The 20,132-nt window shown below is 42.0% G+C and overlaps 1 protein-coding gene across 1 annotated transcript in view; it reads right to left on the minus strand.

Moving 5' to 3' along the window:
- The window catches only part of LOC117272415 (potassium/sodium hyperpolarization-activated cyclic nucleotide-gated channel 2), a 49,235-nt gene that overhangs the window by 13,310 nt on the left and 15,793 nt on the right, over nucleotides 1–20,132 (minus strand). The window contains exon 4 of the mRNA XM_033651337.2: nucleotides 11,684–11,902. Coding sequence (XP_033507228.1) covers nucleotides 11,684–11,902 — 219 coding nt within the window. The remainder of the gene's footprint in view (nucleotides 1–11,683; nucleotides 11,903–20,132) is intronic.

Consider the following 20,132-nt stretch of genomic DNA (forward strand, 5'->3'; position numbering starts at 1 on the left):
TAAACTGCTGCTTTTGGAAACTCGTTGCATTTTGTGATTTCTTAGTCAGATGAAAATTTATGGAGAGTTTTGTTTTTGACTTTGATTATATCTTTTCACTTTTAAGCCCATTAAGTACAGACCCAATATAGCCATCAGCTTTGTTATATTTCCTTCTCATTCTCCTTTTTTTTTCTGTTCCCTTTTCTGTTTCCCCTCCTTTTCTTTAGTTTCCTTTCTCATCTTCTCCTTTCCCTAACTTCTCCTCTCCTCTCCCCTCTCCTATCATCTTCTCTCCTCTGCCCTCTCCTTTCTTCTTTCTACTTCTATACTTTCCTCTCTCCTCTTCTCCTATTTCCTCACTTCTCTTTTCCTCTCCTCTTTTTTCCTTTCCACTCATCTCTTGTCCCCTCTCTCCTCTTCTATTCCCTCCTTTCCTCTGATCTCATCTCTCCTTTCCTTTTCTCGTCTCTCTTCCATCCTGCCTCCTTTACTCTCCTCTTCTTTCCTCCCATCTGTTGTCCCCACTCTATTTCTCTTCCCTCCTTTCCTCTCGCCTCTCCTTTCCTTTCCTCTTCTCTTCCCTCATTTCCTCTCTCCTCTCCTCCATCCTTCTCTACTTTTTCCATCACCTCTCCTTTCCTCTTCTCTCCTCTTCTCTCCTTTCCTCTCACCTCTACTTTCCATTCCTCTTCTACCCTCTCTTCTTTTCTCTCTTGCCATCTCTCATCTCTCTCCTCTTCTCTCCTCTCCTCTCCTCATTCATCCCACAGCCTCTCTCCATTGGAAATTCTAATTCGGGTTCATCCCAAACGGCCATGTGGATGTATAATTCATTCACTTAATTCCCTGCTAAATCGCCTCATTATATTATGCAGCACATTCACCAAAGAGAAGAAAATCAGATAGCGGGTAAGTCAGAGCTTGTCTTGTCTTTCTTCAATTCAGAGATGTGTACACAGGGAGGAACAACACACTGTGGGGTCTCACACAGTACAAAGTCTCATTAAATGAAATGAGGCTTCTAAGGAAACACTGAAAATCCTACAGTTCAGTCAAAGGGAGTGACGACCAAAGGAGACTGATAAGGGTTTGTTCATCAGACGCACTTTCTACTAGAGCACTGAATATCATTTGGCACGACAAAAGGGACGCTGTTTTTGTTGTAGACGTTGGCGTAGGAATCTCTTTGGCCACTATCTCTGCAAAGTCAGCCTGGTTCTGGATAATTGGAGCGATCAGTGGCAAGCAGCCTGGCTAAGAGAAGACAGATGACTGTTGTTGATGGTGGCGGTGGCACGGAGAAGGAGCGGGGGAGGAGGGGGAGAAGGTAGAAAACAATCTTGTATCCTGTCTTGTGCCACATCATGGCAGGGAGCTCAGACTTATGTCTGCTCTCTGTCTCGCTGACTGAGATTAGTCTCTGCGACTACAGGAGAGGAGAGCTGATTCAATGTAAAACCCCCTGTGAGGCCATTAAGAGCTGATTATTGATGCAAAAGGTGGATCTGTGTGGAGATATATGACTAGTCTTCTGTCTGCTGCTTGGCTTAAAGGCACAAACTGTGATGTAAAGAGAAGCCTGATTATCTCTAATGGTTTAATAAAGACAATAATGAAGACATTTTGATGTGTCACATTATGAAAAGTCAACACATTCTCACTCCCAGCTTAAATACGGCAGCTTGGTCAGTGGCCCTATGCTTTAAACTATGATCCCTGTAGCGCCAGTTTTGGACATGTCAGTTTCTTTGTCAATTTCCACTCGTTACATGGCACAGTGTCTGTCAAAATGATCTTACGTCATTAGAGGTTTGTATGTTTCTCCACCAAAACTACTTTAGGTTTAGGCAAGGAAACTACTGGGTTAGGTTTAGAAAAATGATCATGAAACGACTATGTTATGTGACGCATGCCGAACATAGTACATAAATATGTTTCGTGATTAAAAAACTCAACTTGACTTTTGATTTCACACAGTACGTGAACACAGGTCTCCTTGGTGAAAGTTGAGTGCATGTTTGACCTATCAACCACCTCTCCCTACTCGGATTTTGTCGCTCTGTCTACCACGTTACTGCCACGGACGGGATTATATTGTAGGTAGTTGAAAGTTCAATGCGTCTCACACAGACGCTGTAGGGTGTCTTGTCAGTGACAGAAACCAAGGGCTTCTGACCAGGCTGCCATATTTGACGCCCTGGGAATAAGGACAGGCTGGAAAAGCACAGGTGTAAATAATAAATGTGATGATCACTGCATTCAATTTAGCTGCTTCAGCTTCAGGGTCCTGTAGCATGCTGGCTCATTAATGACATGAGTAACACCTGTTCTTTTCCTGCTAAAACAAGTAAAAATTTCTGCTATGAGAAACGTGCTTTATATGTACAGCAGCATATTAATCAAAACCTGAAGTGATGTAACTTTTTCTAAAGCAGCCGCTTAATGAATTCAGGAACACTCTTAACTGTCCACTGTTGCCTTATGGATGCTCTAATGAAGGTCTAATTGACCTCAAGTTCAACAATAAGTGAAACACTGCATAGATGTAGGTGTGTGGAAATCTTTTTCTACCAGGCACACTCTTAATGAAACATAGTTATCTTGTTCATTTAGCAAGATATCTGTCAAATGATGTAATGCACCAACCAGATATCCAAATACCTTGAGCTGCAGTGAGACCAAAATTTCTGTGGCCAAAAGCAGGGCTGACAGGAAATAGCGTGGGCAGGGTTGTAAACATAAACTGCTGGAGCTAGCATGGCTAGCAGGCTAACAACAGCTGTCCAAAAAGTTGTTAATTATGCAGCGTTTTATCAGACATTTTACTGTCATTAACCTCTGACACTGTCCTTGCAGTCACTGCAGCGTGGCAGCAACCTTCCTTCACTGCTTCCTGCATTATTCTGCAGCGCAGGCATAAAACAGGAATATGAATAAACAATATTTTCCAACTGAGAGGTCAATCACACCCCCTCTCTTAATCCGGCTGGACACTGGGGGAGCCCCATGGTTCAATCAGATTAAGCTCTGAGTGAAGGGACTGCAGATGAAAATTAGTCTGTGTGGATAAATCTGGCACTTGATGGACTCAAATGCTCATGTTAATTAATGTGCTTTGTCCCTTCTTGAATAAAAATAAACATAAACATAAGTGAAGGAGGCGGGTCGATTCAACTGGAAGCGAAAGTGTCTCCCACAAAAAAATGAATACGGAGCAGAATCCAGTCTGACTGCACTGTAAGAAGTGACTGTTAAAGGCCCCGCACACCAACACAGGTGTTTTAACTTATGGTGTGTTCCAGGCAACCTGTAACTCGTGTTTTTACAACCTTCTACCCGTGAAAGTGCACTGGAACGGCAGTCAAACCCATAACTTACCACCCGTGAACTCGTACCAGATCGATGTACTGTACTCCCAGTTATGCTTTCTGACGTCACACAGCCCTCTAAACCAATTACCTTACTCCTTTAAACAACAATGGCAGCCCTATGGATGCGGTGTTGATGCAGGTGATACATGGTGAGAAATAGACATAAAATAACCCTAATGTTAACGCATTATTGGCAGCCGCTCTTAAAGCTGGTTTCCAGTGCAAGAATAAATCAATACAAAATAAGTTTCCAAACACACAGATAACATAAAATAAAAAGTATAACAGCATCTGTGACCTTATGCGCTGTTTCTCCTCCTCCGTTTTGCTCAAATGAGCAAGGAACCAGCACCTTTGGTGACAGAAGTGATCATAAACAAACATAAACCCTGCACAGTCCGTCATGTTGCTTTGAGAGTTTGGCGTGACTTGCCTGGAATGCTATGAAGTCATGAGTCGTGACTTGAAGTGGTGACTTAAGGGCTCAGAAACTTGCCTGGAACGCAGCATTATTCTGGCTTTTAAGATCAAACTTTATGAACCAATAAGAATTACAGGTGCATCCATTCCCACCCAAACAGCTGTATAAAAACTAATTCAAGGGTCTGATGTCAGTGAGGCACAGTGCTACATGCCCACACAGTCCTCATGCCACATTCACGTCATACAGTTTAACCATATTACAAGTAGCATAGCGTAGAGTTTGAAAAACTGTCAGTCTCCGAGTTGGAGATATTTCATAAAATTTCTGATAGTGATGATGACACTTGGTGAAAAGAACTAGAAGAGACTGTTAGCAAAATAGCTGCCTGCACAACCACCATCGCTGTGTGTTGCATATACAGTACAGGCCAAAAGTTTGGACACACCTTCTCTTTCAATGCGTTTTCTTTATTTTCATGACTATTTACATTGTAGATTCTCACTGAAGGCATCAAAACTATGAATGAACACATGTGGAGTTATGTACTTAACAAAAAAAGGTGAAATAACTGAAAACATGTTTTATATTCTAGTTTCTTCAAAATAGCCACCCTTTGCTCTGATTACTGCTTTGCACACTCTTGGCATTCTCTCCATGAGCTTCAAGAGGTAGTCACCTGAAATGGTTTCCACTTCACAGGTGTGCCTTATCAGGGTTAATTAGTGGAATTTCTTGCTTTATCAGTGGGGTTGGGACCATCAGTTGTGTTGTGCAGAAGTCAGGTTAATACACAGCCGACAGCCCTATTGGACAACTGTTAAAATTCATATTATGGCAAGAACCAATCAGCTAACTAAAGAAAAACGAGTGGCCATCATTACTTTAAGAAATGAAGGTCAGTCAGTCTGGAAAATTGCAAAAACTTTAAATGTGTCCCCAAGTGGAGTCGCAAAAACCATCAAGCGCTACAACGAAACTGGCACACATGAGGACCGACCCAGGAAAGGAAGACCAAGAGTCACCTCTGCTTCTGAGGATAAGTTCATCCGAGTCACCAGCCTCAGAAATCGCAAGTTAACAGCAGCTCAGATCAGAGACCAGATGAATGCCACACAGAGTTCTAGCAGCAGACCCATCTCTAGAACAACTGTTAAGAGGAGACTGCGCCAATCAGGCCTTCATGGTCAAATAGCTGCTAGGAAACCACTGCTAAGGAGAGGCAACAAGCAGAAGAGATTTGTTTGGGCCAAGAAACACAAGGAATGGACATTAGACCAGTGGAAATCTGTGCTTTGGTCTGATGAGTCCAAATTTGAGATCTTTGGTTCCAACCGCCGTGTCTTTGTGAGACGCAGAAAAGGTGAACGGATGGATTCCACATGCCTGGTTCCCACTGTGAAGCGTGGAGGAGGAGGTGTGATGGTGTGGGGGTGTTTTGTTGGTGACACTGTTGGGGATTTATTCAAAATTGAAGGCACACTGAACCAGCATGGCTACCACAGCATCCTGCAGCGACATGCCATCCCATCCGGTTTGCGTTTAGTTGGACGATCATTTATTTTTCAACAGGACAATGACCCCAAACACACCTCCAGGCTGTGTAAGGGCTATTTGACCAAGAAGGAGAGTGATGGAGTGCTGCGGCAGATGACCTGGCCTCCACAGTCACCGGACCTGAACCCAATCGAGATGGTTTGGGGTGAGCTGGACCGCAGAGTGAAGGCAAAGGGGCCAACAAGTGCTAAACACCTCTGGGAACTCCTTCAAGACTGTTGGAAAACCATTTCAGGTGACTACCTCTTGAAGCTCATGGAGAGAATGCCAAGAGTGTGCAAAGCAGTAATCAGAGCAAAGGGTGGCTATTTTGAAGAAACTAGAATATAAAACATGTTTTCAGTTATTTCACCTTTTTTTGTTAAGTACATAACTCCACATGTGTTCATTCATAGTTTTGATGCCTTCAGTGAGAATCTACAATGTAAATAGTCATGAAAATAAAGAAAACGCATTGAAAGAGAAGGTGTGTCCAAACTTTTGGCCTGTACTGTAAATAACATCCAATATTGACACTAACATAATAGACTCACTTGATTTAAAAGGCGCTATTCACAGTTTCTTTGTATCTGATTTCACTTACTGAATATATAAAACCAGAGAAGTAGCAGTGGGGGTAACGGTCTTGGAATACCATGTGAGCATTCAGGTCAAAATAACAGGAGGTTTTCATGTTCTTCTTATTACTCCAGCAGTGTGTAAATGCAGCATGAGGCAATCAGGCAAAACAAGTGAAAACACCTGTGTGGGTGCACCATGGAGTGTGAAGGGCCTTCACTGCTGCATTTTCCAGTGACCTCACACCGGATTACATAAAGCAGGGTAATGTCAGAATCACAAAGTCAAAATCACAGAATATAATGTGGCCAAAAAAAGAAGTGCCTCTACTGGACCAACATACAGTCAGATATCAACAGACACGAACTCTGATGTGCAAATTTCAGAGAGCTGTAATCATCAGAAACACACGCCTGAGTGTGTCATTGTTTTCAAAGGTGCATTAAAGGAAGACTGCTTCTTTCTAGGTCTACGTGCCCCTCTGCTGTGTGTCAGTGTGTACTCTTACTGCGTATAAATAACTCATGGGTCTCTGCACCAAAGCCACCAAGCCAAATTCTCCCTAAATTTAACCAGCATGCGTTGTGAGTCTGATGACATTACGGCCGGGCTGAAATGGAAAACCTCCACACAATGCTAGCTCGAGCCTCACTGGGGCTGTAAAAGACTGCCAGCAGACTTGTTTTGCTAACACTCTCCAAATGATAAAAATGTCACTCACAGTCCTATCTGGAGGCGTGGCGAATTCGCCCAGCAGCATCGGCATCAGCCTCACTGGCATGGCTGGCACTGTACGCATTTTTTATTTTTTTTTTTAAATAAACACGTCTTCAGCTCAAATGCTAATCCTCATAGAGCAGCAGAAAAAAAACTTAGCAGCAGGAAAACAGAAAATCTGACAACTGGTCAGAAAAAGGGTTCTGGGGAAATGCACTTCACTGCCCTCAGCAGAAAAAACATATATTCTGAGAAGAGGTGATGATGCATTAGCAAAAGATGAGTCTAAATGTGAATGCACAGAGCACACTGCATTATGAACACAGTTCTGATGTGGAAGCATTTATGATTCCTACTTCTCAATTCATCCTTAAACTGAGTAAAAATACAGGCTGTTTGAGGATTATACACATTTATACAACTCATCACAGCTCTTAAATACACAAGACAAGACTGCTTGTGGTGCAAATTTAACCGCATATTTAAAACTGAGGTGAAAACTTAAAGAGACAGTTCATCTCAAAATCCAAAATACATGTTTTTCCTCTTACCTGTAGTGCTATCTATCAATCTAGATTTGTCCAGTGTTGGAGATATTAGCTGTAGAGATGTCTGCCTTCTCTCGCATATAAAGGAACTGGATGGTACTCAGCTTGTGGTGCTCAAAGCGCCAAAAAGGCACAACTGAAAAACTCATCAGCAATGTCTCTTTCCAGAAATCATGACCCAGCTACTTGAGATAATCCACAGACCTTGTTGTGAGCAGCTTCATGTAAGAATTATTTTCTTTCTCTTTAACTACACCCATACACCCATGGATGTGAGGCTCATGCTTGTGACTGCACAAGATGTAAACATTAAAGGAGATGTGCAGTATTTTGCACTTTGAGCCCCATTTCTGGGTTGTTTATGATTAAATAGAGTGGCTCCGATTTTTATGTCAGAACATGAACGAACACCACTGACCACTCGGTGAGTTTCATGGCTTTGAAAACGAACGTTTATGGTGGTTTTAGGACAGGTTCACATATGGCCATAGGCAGCACTGTTAAGCCAGGCAGGGGAAAGCCACATTTTCCGAAAATGAGCAATCGTCACTATTTTGGTCTTAGCCACTCTATTTCATCATTAACAACAGCTAGCTCAGTGGTGCTAGGTGAGCTAGCAATAGATGCACGTTTCCTTTTGTGCGGTATGATACGGTTAATGGATGTAGCTCAGTAGAAAGAAATTAGTTCCTACATGAAACTGCTCACAACAGAGTTAGGGCTGTGCGATATGCACAGATCTCATTAATAAATTACTCTTCTTGGCTTTTTAATTCGCGAAGCTTTTACGGCACTTACAGTAACAACAAGTTTATATAACTCCGGATTAAAATGTGCTATATCGTGATATGTATCGTTATCGGGATATGAAATGACCTATATCGTGATATGATATTTGGTCATATCGCCCAGCCCTATCTTGAGTAAGTGTCTTGACTTTCATTTAAGGGACGCCTAAAAGGCACCGTCTTCAACACGCTTCATTTGTTTACTTACATTGGTTGAGTACTTGCTTGAAGGTCCGGGTTGGTTTATAGATGAATGAATGAGTACGTGGGGTGAATGAGTGTGTGTGTGTGAGTGCGCTCTATCAACAAACAAAAAAGATACATATGGATGCATGCATCAAAAATAGCACTTATCAAGGTATTCTAGCATACAAAAAACATTGCTCAAGTATCAATGAATAAATAATATATAACGTGAGGCAAAAGGCTCTATACACACATCATTCATGAGCATTTGTAGCGGTTGAAAAACAATTTCTCTTCTCAGCGTTCACAGGTCTCACACACCTGTGCCTATTTCTATTAATGACAGATGTGTGACGATTACGTCATCGACTGAACTCAAAAATGCGACGCCTTGTAGTTGTTATACAAAAAACAAACAAACAAAATGGCTCCTACAATAAGCAAGTCATGATTTCTGGAAAGAGACACTGATGTTGAGTTTTTACAACGTATAGCACCACAAGCCATCTAGTTCCATTATATTAGAGAGAAAGTCGACATCTCTACAGCCGATATCTGCGGCAACTCACCCCAAAACAAGCTACATTGATAAACAGCACTACAGGTCAGAGGAAAAATATGTATTTTGAGATTGCCATGAACCGTCCCTTTAAAAACCATCAGCCACAGGAAAAGGGGGCAGAGTAATGGTCTTTTTCTTGGACAGGTTGCTCATTTATGTGACCACCACTGTGAAAGAAACCATTCCTCGCAGCTAAAACACAATGGGTTTCTGTGTAGCCTTTTAACACCCATCATCCAGGACACACAGTAAAGACAAGAGCAACAGTAAGCACTCAACTTGCTGAGTCGTTGTCTTCTAAGGCATTTATTGGAAATGATTTATACCCGAGCGTCCAGCCGCATGGCTGAAAAAACCCTTTGGGGAGTTCCTCACAATGCTAGCCAGACAAAAAGCAGGCAAAAACACTCTAACGATGTGAGACAGACACTGTTCAGATATCTTGCAGTGCACCAGGACTCGTGTCGACAACAAGGCCCTACCGTCTCCCACAGGTTTCCCCTCCCCCCCTTGCTTTGCTCCCAGTAGCAGACAGTTAGCAGTAGCACTGCACCTCTCAAGGACACCACCACCAGAGAGGATACAGAGAGGGAGGAGAGGAAGAAAGAAAGAGATTCAGATCAAGAGGAGAGGAGAGAGATAAAGATAGAAGGCAGATGGGAGACAAAGCAGAAAATCAGGTGGAGATACGTAAAAGGTGGAGGGGAAGAAAAGAAGGGATGAGATGTAAAGAGGGATAGTTAAAGACGCATGACAGATGATACAGAGTGCAGGTAGAGTGAGAGCCAATGAGTGAGTGATCAGGAAGAGAGAGAGGAAGGAGGCAGCCATGGTTGCTTACGTCACCTTCAGGATGACATTGGCAGGACACACAGGTCTGCTGCCTCATCAATTCTACTGCTGCCCAAGGGGACATCATATCACACACACACACACACACACACACACACACTCTCTCTCTCTCTCTCTCTCTTCTCTCTCTCTCTCTCTCTCTCTCTCCCACATCAGCCCCCCCCCCCCCAACACACGCACACACATACGTCCAGCCCCTGGCGACGTGGCTCTACCTGGCCGAACACACCCGCAGCCTGTGATTGGCTGCTGAAAGCCAGCAACACTCCCCCTGCTCCCCAGCCAGCGAGACTCTGCTTAGAAACAGAGAGGCTGCGCCGTTACCACTACAGGCCACTGCTGCAGCACTGCTCAGCACTGCTCTGATCCCCATGCTTGTTTCAAAAGATGTCTGATAGGCAAAGAAAAATACCACCTAATGGCAAAATGAGTATCTGACAATGTGTGATTAAGGTCTTAACTGAGAGGAAGGTGGTCTGACCTGATGCTGTTGCACCACATTACAGCTAACAATAATTTCCCACTCATGTCCATGGTTAACAACATACATTACAATTAAATTCATGTGTGAGGCTACAGTATGATATATATTTACTTAATCAGGAGCAAATATTCAAACCTGTAAAATCAGCTGCAGACAATGACTAACAAAGAGACAGGAAGAGAAAGAGAAATAATGACCAGTACCAGTTCTTTAAATTGACCTCTGCGGGAGCTTTTCAATTGCACTGACCCACCAGTGAGTCAATCAGTACAAAGCTCACACTGCAGCTGCAAAGCCGCAACCTCTAGGGCTGAAAAATTAAGCCACCACGCAAGTGCCAAAACCTGCAGTTCCTCTAATGGCCACTTGAGGCTGGCTCCAAAACAGAGCCAACCCCCATAGAACCCCATGTTAAAATGCCCAACATTACAGCAGAAATAAACATGTGTACAGCCTGGTGCATTATACAGTTTTGGTCTCTGGTGATAATTTCCCCCTGTACTGTACAAGGGAGTGAATATTTACATCACCCGTTTACAGCTCACCCGTTTACATTTTATTAAGGCCTAAAGTTATGCATAATTAAGGGTGTAATCGCTTTGAGTGACAGGCTATCTGAAGATAATTTCCTCAGGCTCTCAGTCACATCCACCTCTTGCTCCTTTACAGCTCCACCCCCTCATCCAAATCTTGTTCAAACATTGTCACTTCTGGCTCCAAAAATCCGAAGTGATGCCATAAACCAAGTCTATGGCAGCCACACACAGTGAAACCGATCCAACTGTTTTCTCCCCTGATACAGATACTCAAACTAAAGGTATCAGCCGACGCTAACAGAGTACCGCCCTGACACCAGTGATCTTCTTTTCCCAAATTTCAACTCTAAAATTCGTCTTTGTGTATGGTAATGTGAGGCTGTATCTACATATCATTTCCTAACTATGTGAGACGTTCATACAGCTTGAGAGGTCTCCCTTGTAACAGAAATCTTTGATCTCAGGAGGACATACCTGGTTAAATAAAGGCTAAAAAATCTTTTTAAACTCATTGCCATTGTTAATATACTGTAATATAAAATCAGAACTTGTTTTCTGAGTCTCTCTCTTTTATGAAGCTTTGTTAAATATGTGATAAATTCCTACCTGCAACCTTTCAAAAAGACCTAAATCTAAATGTCAGTGAAGATTCTCAGTCATCCAGGTCATGGTAATCTTTAGTGCTATATCGTAGGCTTAAGTTCTTTGGTAACACTCAACAACCATGCATGTCACTGTGTCGACACTTTCGGTATCATAGTAAACACCTATGTCACTGGTCCTGGCCAAGATATAGTTCAACACACACTGTGGTGTCCATACGGATTAAACAAACAAAGATATTATGTGTTAGTTAAAGAGTTTTAGAGGTGGTGGTAGGCAGATTTCCCTGTTTTAAAATCTTAATGCTAAGCTAAGTTAGCCTGCTGGAGATGGCAGCTTCTTATTTACTGTACATATGTGAAAGTTGTACTGATTCTCCTATCTAGGTTTCAGATAGGAAGCGAAAAAAAAATTAAACTTTTCCTTTCAGGGGAAATAAAGTGTAAAACTGGATGTTAATAGAAAACAGAAAAACTGCTGAGAACATTGGACACAGGTGATCTGATGTAGCTGCTCACCTTTTCCTGATACTGCCGTCTGGAGGAGTCCAGGGATTGGATAAGAGCCGTTGCATGGCCAATGAAAACAGCATAGCAAGTAGCTCCTACAATCATACTCAGCATGGTGAGCCAGATATCTGATAGACTCTCCGGGGCCTGCCGGCCATAACCGATGCACAGCATGTGGCTCATTGCCTTGAATACAGCAAACGAGTACAGCTCTGACCAGGTATCATTCTGTGGAGAGGGAGAGAGAAAAGGGAGATAAGCAAACAGTTAGAGACATCAGCGTTACATAAAAAGGCATGTTTTGAGAGAGAGTGGTGGCAGAGAGTAGGGAACCAGAAGAAAAGCTTTGGGGAAAGAGGGGTCGTGGAATAGCACTTATACAAATGAGAACTCCAGGGAAGGAGTTGCATTAAGGAAAGAGGGAGGAAGTGGAAACGACTTCAGGGGAATCCTTCGAGGCCTAATCAGTAAAGTAGAGACGGTTTGGAAATTATTTCCTCGGAGAGGAATGATAATGAGAGGTCATTAAATATGCCCTTTCAGAGCTGTGTGAGTAGGAATGTACTACAGGCGGTGACAGCCAGGCAGCGGCCACCAGGCTGCTTGTGTTGAGATTCATGAAGGGCTAAACCTCTGGTCGTAAGTTGCAAAAACATCAAGGGGCATTAGTCATGTTGTCAGATCACTTTGAGAACATCTGATCAGCACTGAGTATGCTTTTCTAAATGTAAATAGCAGCTCTGTATTTTTCCACTGTAGCTTTATGACAAAACTCCCTTCCTCACAAAAGAGACGGGTGAATGAGCAGTCCGAACAAGCTCCATTGATCTGATACTTTTGTCCACCAGCTCCCTTTGTTTCCCTTTTCTCTTTCATTAGCTCTGAGTGGTGACTGTGGTGACCTCGACCTTAACAGACTGCTGATGCCAATTAATTCAAGGTAAAGCCAAAAGCCGGGGTTGGAGCCCAGTGTTTTGTTTTTTTTTGTTAAATTTAAATCAGTCTACCCGGGGAACTAGTTTCCTGTGTAATGAAACTGTATTATTAAAGCAAAGCTTCTGTCCACAGAAAAATGAAGTTAAAAACAGCCTCCTGAAAACCTCTTAGAGCCAGGCTTCAAGGGCACAAAAAACATTTTCTATCATGGTTCCAGACACACACACACACACACACACACACACACACACACACACACACACACACACACACACACCCTCTCTAAATTTGTAGCAGGCTACACGGAGGTTACAGTCTGCACTCAGCAGGGCAATCAACTATATCCTCTCTTATAAACTTACAGAGGTGTATTAGCAGTCTATTAGCGTATGTGCCATCACATTATAATTTCCTTCCCTTGTCTTATTTCAAACAATTAAGTTCGCTCCCTCACTGTCCTGTTAATAAATCCATACATCTCCAAAATGTCAACCTCTTGTGTGCTGTGAAAAGTCATCTTATCATTTTTAATTAGGTTATTTTAGGGTCTTTAAAGGGATTCAACAACAAAACAATATTAAAACATCTGTTTAAAAACGCACATCAAAATCACACAACTCCTGCAGTATAATCCAAGTCTTACTTATCCAGTTGTATGCTCAGTCCTTCCCAAACTCGTCGTTATACTGCACGACTTGAGAGTATGAGAGTTTGTTAACTGATGTTTTGGTATAGTTTTGCTGTAGTTAAACAGGAAGCCCTATGACTTTAATCCCTTAAGAATTTCCTCAGTGATTTCCTCTTGAAACAAAGCCTTCTCTACAAATTCAACGTGACACAGGGGGAGTAATTGATATACAAATGATCATTTAGGGAGTGAAGTATTCCTTTAAGTGTAGGTCTGCCAATCACCTTGGCCTCTGGGAAAATGTAACAGCAATCTTTTAAAATCTTCTGCAGTTATATTGATTAAATGATAAACATGTCAATGAAAAAAATGCAAAAGAATAATTAATCAATAGTTAAATTAATCATTAGTTACAACCCTTAAGAGGTGAACTGTAGAGCAAATGGACACAGTCCATGAACAATACAACATGTCATGCTGTTGTATTCTAAGGTCTGCTCTCGTCTAAGAGACAAGACGTTAAAGGGCCAAGCAGTGATAGAAGGTCTTCTCCGTCACGAGCAGAGAGAAAATGAAGATTCCAAAAATAAATACAGCTCCACCAAGTGGGCTGAGGCTAAATGGTGTATATGTGAAAACAGAAAGAGAAACAGTGGAGTGAAACAGATTGAATAATAGATGAACGATGAGCACTTTGATTCTGAAATAGCACAGGGAAGAGAGAGAGGGAGAGAGAGACTCCGTATCCTTACAAGTCTCAACAGCCCTCCCCAGAGATTTCAGTTTGGGAACTATCCGTTGCTTTGTTGGTAATCACCGTCTCCATTAGCTGCAGATAGTCTGTTTGAAGATGGCTGATAACGCAAAGGGCTTTAAATTTATCTTCCAGTGTCCTAAAACATCTCTTTGTATGAGCTGCTGCAACCTTGCCGTGCAGCAAGCCTCATATCTCACATATATACTCAAACGTAAATTTCAGCCGCCAAACAGAATGACCAGGTGTTATTCATGTTGCTTCCAACAGTGACAAAATGTACCAACATTTGGCTTTAAAAATAGTTTATGGCCATGCTAGCAGCTCTGTGAGGCTGTAATGCTCACTGTGGAGAAAACAAATGCCAGGTAGAAATATTAGTTTTTAATCTTTAGCAGTCCTGGTGGTGAAGTAAATTTAAAAACTGGACAGAGGGTGATGCCAGAATGAAGGTCTTTGGTAACATACATCAGAGGTTCAACAAAGGTTTGTCACGAGAATTTAAGTGTGAGAGGGAGCCTATGTGTTCATTTTCCAGTTTGCACTTGTATTTCGGGTTTCTACTGAAACATGCTTTATATGTCAAAAATTTTTTAAATTCGATTATATTGTCTGCTAGAACATCTGGGTTCACCCTCTGTCTGAACCACTTCATTTTAGTGCCTGCTTCTTCAAACCCAGCCTGCTCTGATTGGTTTGTGTTTTCCCTGGTCTTCCTATTTTTGCTTTCAGCGTATCTGCCAGGCCCATGGGAAGTGCAGCAGGTTTTGAAGCCAATTTTCATGGTGGCCAAACATTGTAATAACATCTGTCACATGATGCCCTGTGGCCCTGTGTATCCCCAATCAAGTTAGCTGAGGGCTCCACTGGAAATAGGCAGCCAAAGTCTCCACTGCGCTTGCTCTGTGGGCCACATCATGGTGCATCATCCAGGTAATTTCATATGCAGCAGTTGAAATGTTTACGCTTCATGTCTACTGAGCAACTTTCATTGGAATGAACAGGGACGTGCCTCCAACGTTCTATCCAGTTCTCTTTATATATCCAGTACCGTCATTGCAGCCAGGGAATGACTGTAACAGAGTACTGTGGTACTTTCTACCATAAAAAATCACCAATCAAAACCTCTATTCACAACTGGACATGTTTCAGCTGGAATATGACCCAAAATCGGTGAGAAATTAACAGTGTTGGCAAGTAAGGTTACATATTTCCCTGACGTTACATGTAGCAGTGTAACTGCAGCCAGGTAATGATTGAAACAAAGTATAGCGGCACTTTCTACTGTTAAAACCTCTAAACCAATATCCGCACAACCAGTCCAGCAGGAATATGATCCGAAATCAAGGAGTAATTTACAGCATCAGCAGCCAAGATTACATATTTCCCCGACGTTAGCATGTGTAGTGTAGGCCACAAAATGTAAACACTTGCAGTAACGTGCTGGAGGAGAAGATGATCATATAAAGAAATTCGTCACTATCTGATGTCAACTTGTCTCGAAAGAGAATTTAAAATAGTCTGGAATGGTTTTAGTGTCATTATTTGAAACTTGAGCCACATTTTCATGAACATCTGACACAGTAATATTATATGACAGAAAATGAAGAAAAGCAGGGTAAGTGCGTGGCAGTATTACAAAGTTCACTTGCGTGAGGGTGGCTTAAGCAAAAAGGTGAAATTTCATGAAATCACAGCTAGTGCTGGGTGAGGTAAAGAAATTGATCGATTATGCGCAACGTATGTTTAGAAGCATGAGAGTTTTTGTCCATTTTTTCCACATGCTAAGATTTGCTAATTATTAGGGATGCACAATAATATTGGCACGTCATCAGTATCAGCAAGTATCGGCTTTAAAATTAACTATCAGAATCAACCAACATGCTATTTCTTATTTTGCACAATGAATGAATATTACATTAATTGAAAAGCATTGTATTTGATGTCTCCATCTGCTGGTGGGCCGTCACAGTAACAGCACAATGATGCTAAATTCACAACAGAAAAGACTTGATGATCACTAAAATTAGGTGGGGAAAAAAGAAGATATATTGATATCGGTTATCAGTCAAATGAGTTGTTATATATCGGCATATCGGCAAAAAAATCCAATATTGTCACTATAGCACAAAGTGGCTACTGGGAATGTTAGCGGGAAACATCTGGTCCAAATTGCATGCTAATGCATCTTATGGTTGTTGTGACATTTCACTCTGAACCACAATGTCAATCTCGTGGTGGCGCTAGAGGAAAGGTCAGGGGGTCACTAATGTCGTTGGGATCCATCCTCTGGGCACCAATGAATATTGGTAAAAAAATTTATAGCAATGCATCTGATAGTTTTTTCAGTCTGGACCAAAGTGTGGACCAAACCCACAACACTGCCATCCCTCGAGCTAAAAATGGTGAAAGGTGCACCCAGAACAGATGAACCTTTGCCCTGTTACCACTCTCATCAGTTCCCAGCTCCCTGGCTGAAGGACTGAGGCCATGTAGGACTGATAGGTGCAGGGATGGAAGAAACGACAGAGACAGGGAAGAACCTGATAATGGAAAATGGAGTTATATCAGACTAAATGACCGATCGCTGTGTGTGTCCGACGGCCGATAAGCTGGACAAATATCAAAAGATAATCGACACACATGTAACAAAGCCTCTGCCCTGGCCCTGTCACACACCCACCAGGTTTAGTTTACAATGGCTTATCGGAGTTTATTGTACAGTCAGCTCTGTCTCCTGCTTCCTCTCACTCCCTCTGTCTCTTTCTTCTGGTCTGCCTCAGTGTGTGTGTGTGGGGTGGGCAGTGAAATATGTTGCTTGTGAATGTGGAAGGCAAGGCATCCTCTGTCCCCTGACAGTTCATTTAAAGGCCAAAAGAAAAGTGGCTCTCAGTATTCAATCCGTCAACATGAGCACCATGTGACGGCTGTCTAGACTGGTGTAGATGGTTCCATTAATTTAAACTGTAATTCACGCCGTTTAAAGTTCAACATTTTGGGAAATATGCCCATTAGCTTTCTTGCTGACATGGTAGGATTGATACCACATGTCTGTGTGATAAGTATGGAGCTAGCCAGCTTGCTTAGCTTAGCAAGACTGGAAGCTGAGGGAAACAGCTTGCCTGGTTAGTTCCAGCACAATTTGTCGTTTTTACATTTCTGTTTGTGTATGGATTAATCCAGGCTGTTCACATTCACTGTTCGGTCGTAAACCGAAGAAAAGTAGTGCACTATTATGCGTACATAACCCATGTAATCGTGAGCCAGGAGACGGTCTATAGGAGTGATCTATGTGCTGCAGGGTGTCATATGACGGGAGCAAAGTAAGAGGTCAGGTTATGTTATAGGTGTGTAGATTTGCACATAAAACCCTACGCTACTAAAAACCTACTCCGGATTCAGGAACGCCACAGGAAAAATTTGACAAACGTGTGTATGATCATGAATGCCAATCCATCGTAAAGTGACAGCGCGCTCCCGGTAATCAGCAATTAGCATAAATTCCCGCCCATGAATAGCCAATGACCACCATATAAGGAGGTATAGGTAAATCCAGTCGACCTGTCAGTCATGACGCAAAGAAAGAAGGAGAGAGAAAGAAAAAAGAATTTTTCCGAAGCAGAGATCGAAATAATTTTGGGTGAAGTGGACTTAAGAAAAAACTTTTTATTTTCTACAGTTAGTAGTGGTGTGACAGGGACAGGCAAAGCGAAGGCCTGGAGGGAGGTAACAGATGCTGTTAATGTTGTCTCTGTAGTACAAAGAAACATGTCAGAGGTGAAGCGTAAATGGTTTGATATGAAACTGGAGGCAAAGAAACGCATAAGCACACACACACACAAAAAAAAAAAAATACAGCGGTCACCAAACAAACAGAAGATTCATTTGTGGGGTTTTGAATGAAGTGGGAACGGGAAACCAGAGATGTTTTGTGCGTAATAAACTCTAAATCAGTGATGGCTGTCGGAATGTAGAACTATTTAACATTTATTTTAACAAATGTTACGGATAACATATAGCCTACAGCAGTTTTGTATGCATCGTCTTCAAATTATTTGAATCTTAATAGCTTAAAGCTCTGTTTTATACAACGTAAATTAAACATTTTTCAAATAAGATTTATTCATTCAAATGATTAAAAAAGCCACACAAAAAAAAACCAAAAAAAAAAAAAAAACCAACCAAACAAAAAAAACGTGTTGTCTCAAATAATTCTTTCAGCTGGCGCGTGCTCCTTCGTGGCTCCACCACCTGCTGCTCCTGCTGAACCCAGGCACCAAGGCTGAAGAGGCTGTGATCCGGCTGTCCTTACAGATATTTTTATTATCATCATTCAACATGTAGAAAGAACGTGTAATCTATTGAGTCAATTTACATAGATAATTCACAATCATGAACCTAATCTGGATCTTAAACCTGCTAAGTGCCAACTAATTTAAGTAAATGTGTTATATATATTTTTAATATTTTGTCATGTTTAGATTAGGTGTTTCAAAGGCATCTGTGTATTGTGTACATAACAGAGCAATACGAATTAAAATTGTAATTTCCAGTAGTGACAAGCAATATTTATGTGCTTTACTAAATTTACACAAGCACTACGAGTGGTCAGGAGCAGGAGTAGATTTTGTTAGTAGCTACGAAAAAATTGGAGCTACTAAAATATTGATGAATGCGGACATGCACATAAATTTCCGTCTGCGAACAGTTTACACACAAATTCTTTCTGCTCACGTTTCATGAATGAGACCCACTCTGTCTCTGTGCCCTTGAAAGATGGCACAGAGTAGGCACAAGAGTAGCACCTAATGCCCGACCTTGCGTTTTCCACGCAGTACACATGTCGCAAAGACGCGACATGTGTACGGCCCCTCACACAACTGCTACATCTGAAAGCGAACATGAAACTGTAAAAGACAGCAGATATGTAAAGTACAAACAGGGACGCAGGAGAGAAACTAAACTACTGAGAGCTGACCGCACACAGACTTTTAAAAACGCCTGGCTGTCTCGTCTCCTGTACAGACAGGAGTTGAGTCTTGTAATACACACTTGCTTGATGGAGACCTAGAAGGAGAAGAAGGTCATCAGGAGTTGGCTGTGGTCAGCGAGACATCACCGCTACCTGCTTGAAGGTGGTCCGGCACGCTTTTGTCTCGACTCTGGAGATGGTCCATCTCAGATGCAACTCAGTATGTTTAAACTAACGAAATCGGTGCAGCATGATTTGACTTGGGGCAGCTGCAAGTACTAATGGAACAGCCCTAAAATGTTGACGGTACCGGTATCAGTCTATGCACATCAGACAATAAGTAACACTGACTGTATAATAAGAAACCAAACTATATCAGTATGTGATTCCTTAACTCATAGTTTTCAACTAGCCTATATAGACTAACATTGTAATCAAATTCCTGAAATTTAGTTACAGCTTCCAGTTTAGGTGTGCAACCCCAATATTTTCAGTGGGCCCATCTGGTCACCCCATATTCCTGGGCATAGCACAAAGGGGAGGTCAGGACTTTATAAAAAGGTGGTGACCAGGTGCCAGATCGTAAGCAGCATGCATCCAAGAAGAAGAACCAAAAATTGCAGACACAATGCTGAAACACCGCCCATGAACAAATATACCGAGGCGAAACACCAAGTGTGGTGAATCTGGGGTTGGCTTTCACTTTCTCTGTTGCTGGCGATACTGTTTACAAACAGTAACTTACAATTAATTCATAGTATCCCTTTAAGCCTCCAGTTCTGTTGTTGTGGGAGTCTGGAGTACCACTGAGTTTGCTTTGAACATCATTTTTACTTTGAAGAAAATTTCTCACTAAAATGTCATGATGACTGCGAAAGTATCACTTAACTGGAGAGGGCTTGGTTGGCAAGATGGATCCATTGTGAAATGATTTCAATCATGACGCCACTTTTACAGTGATCATACGTAAATGTCTTTAAAACAGCAACATTTCTGCTCGAGTAGTTTTCAACACAATGAGCTTACTGATGCTTAAGTAACGGTTAAGTGCAGTAACCGTGCTTCCTGCTTGGGTCGGATATTGCAGCGCTGCTTGTCCTCAGCACAGTGAGATCCTTCAGAACAAAAACACCTGAGTTCCACTGGGACTGAGATAATCACATCCTTT

The sequence above is a fragment of the Epinephelus lanceolatus genome, chromosome 12, assembly GCF_041903045.1.
Source record: "Epinephelus lanceolatus isolate andai-2023 chromosome 12, ASM4190304v1, whole genome shotgun sequence".
NCBI classification, from domain to species: Eukaryota; Metazoa; Chordata; class Actinopteri; order Perciformes; family Serranidae; genus Epinephelus; species Epinephelus lanceolatus.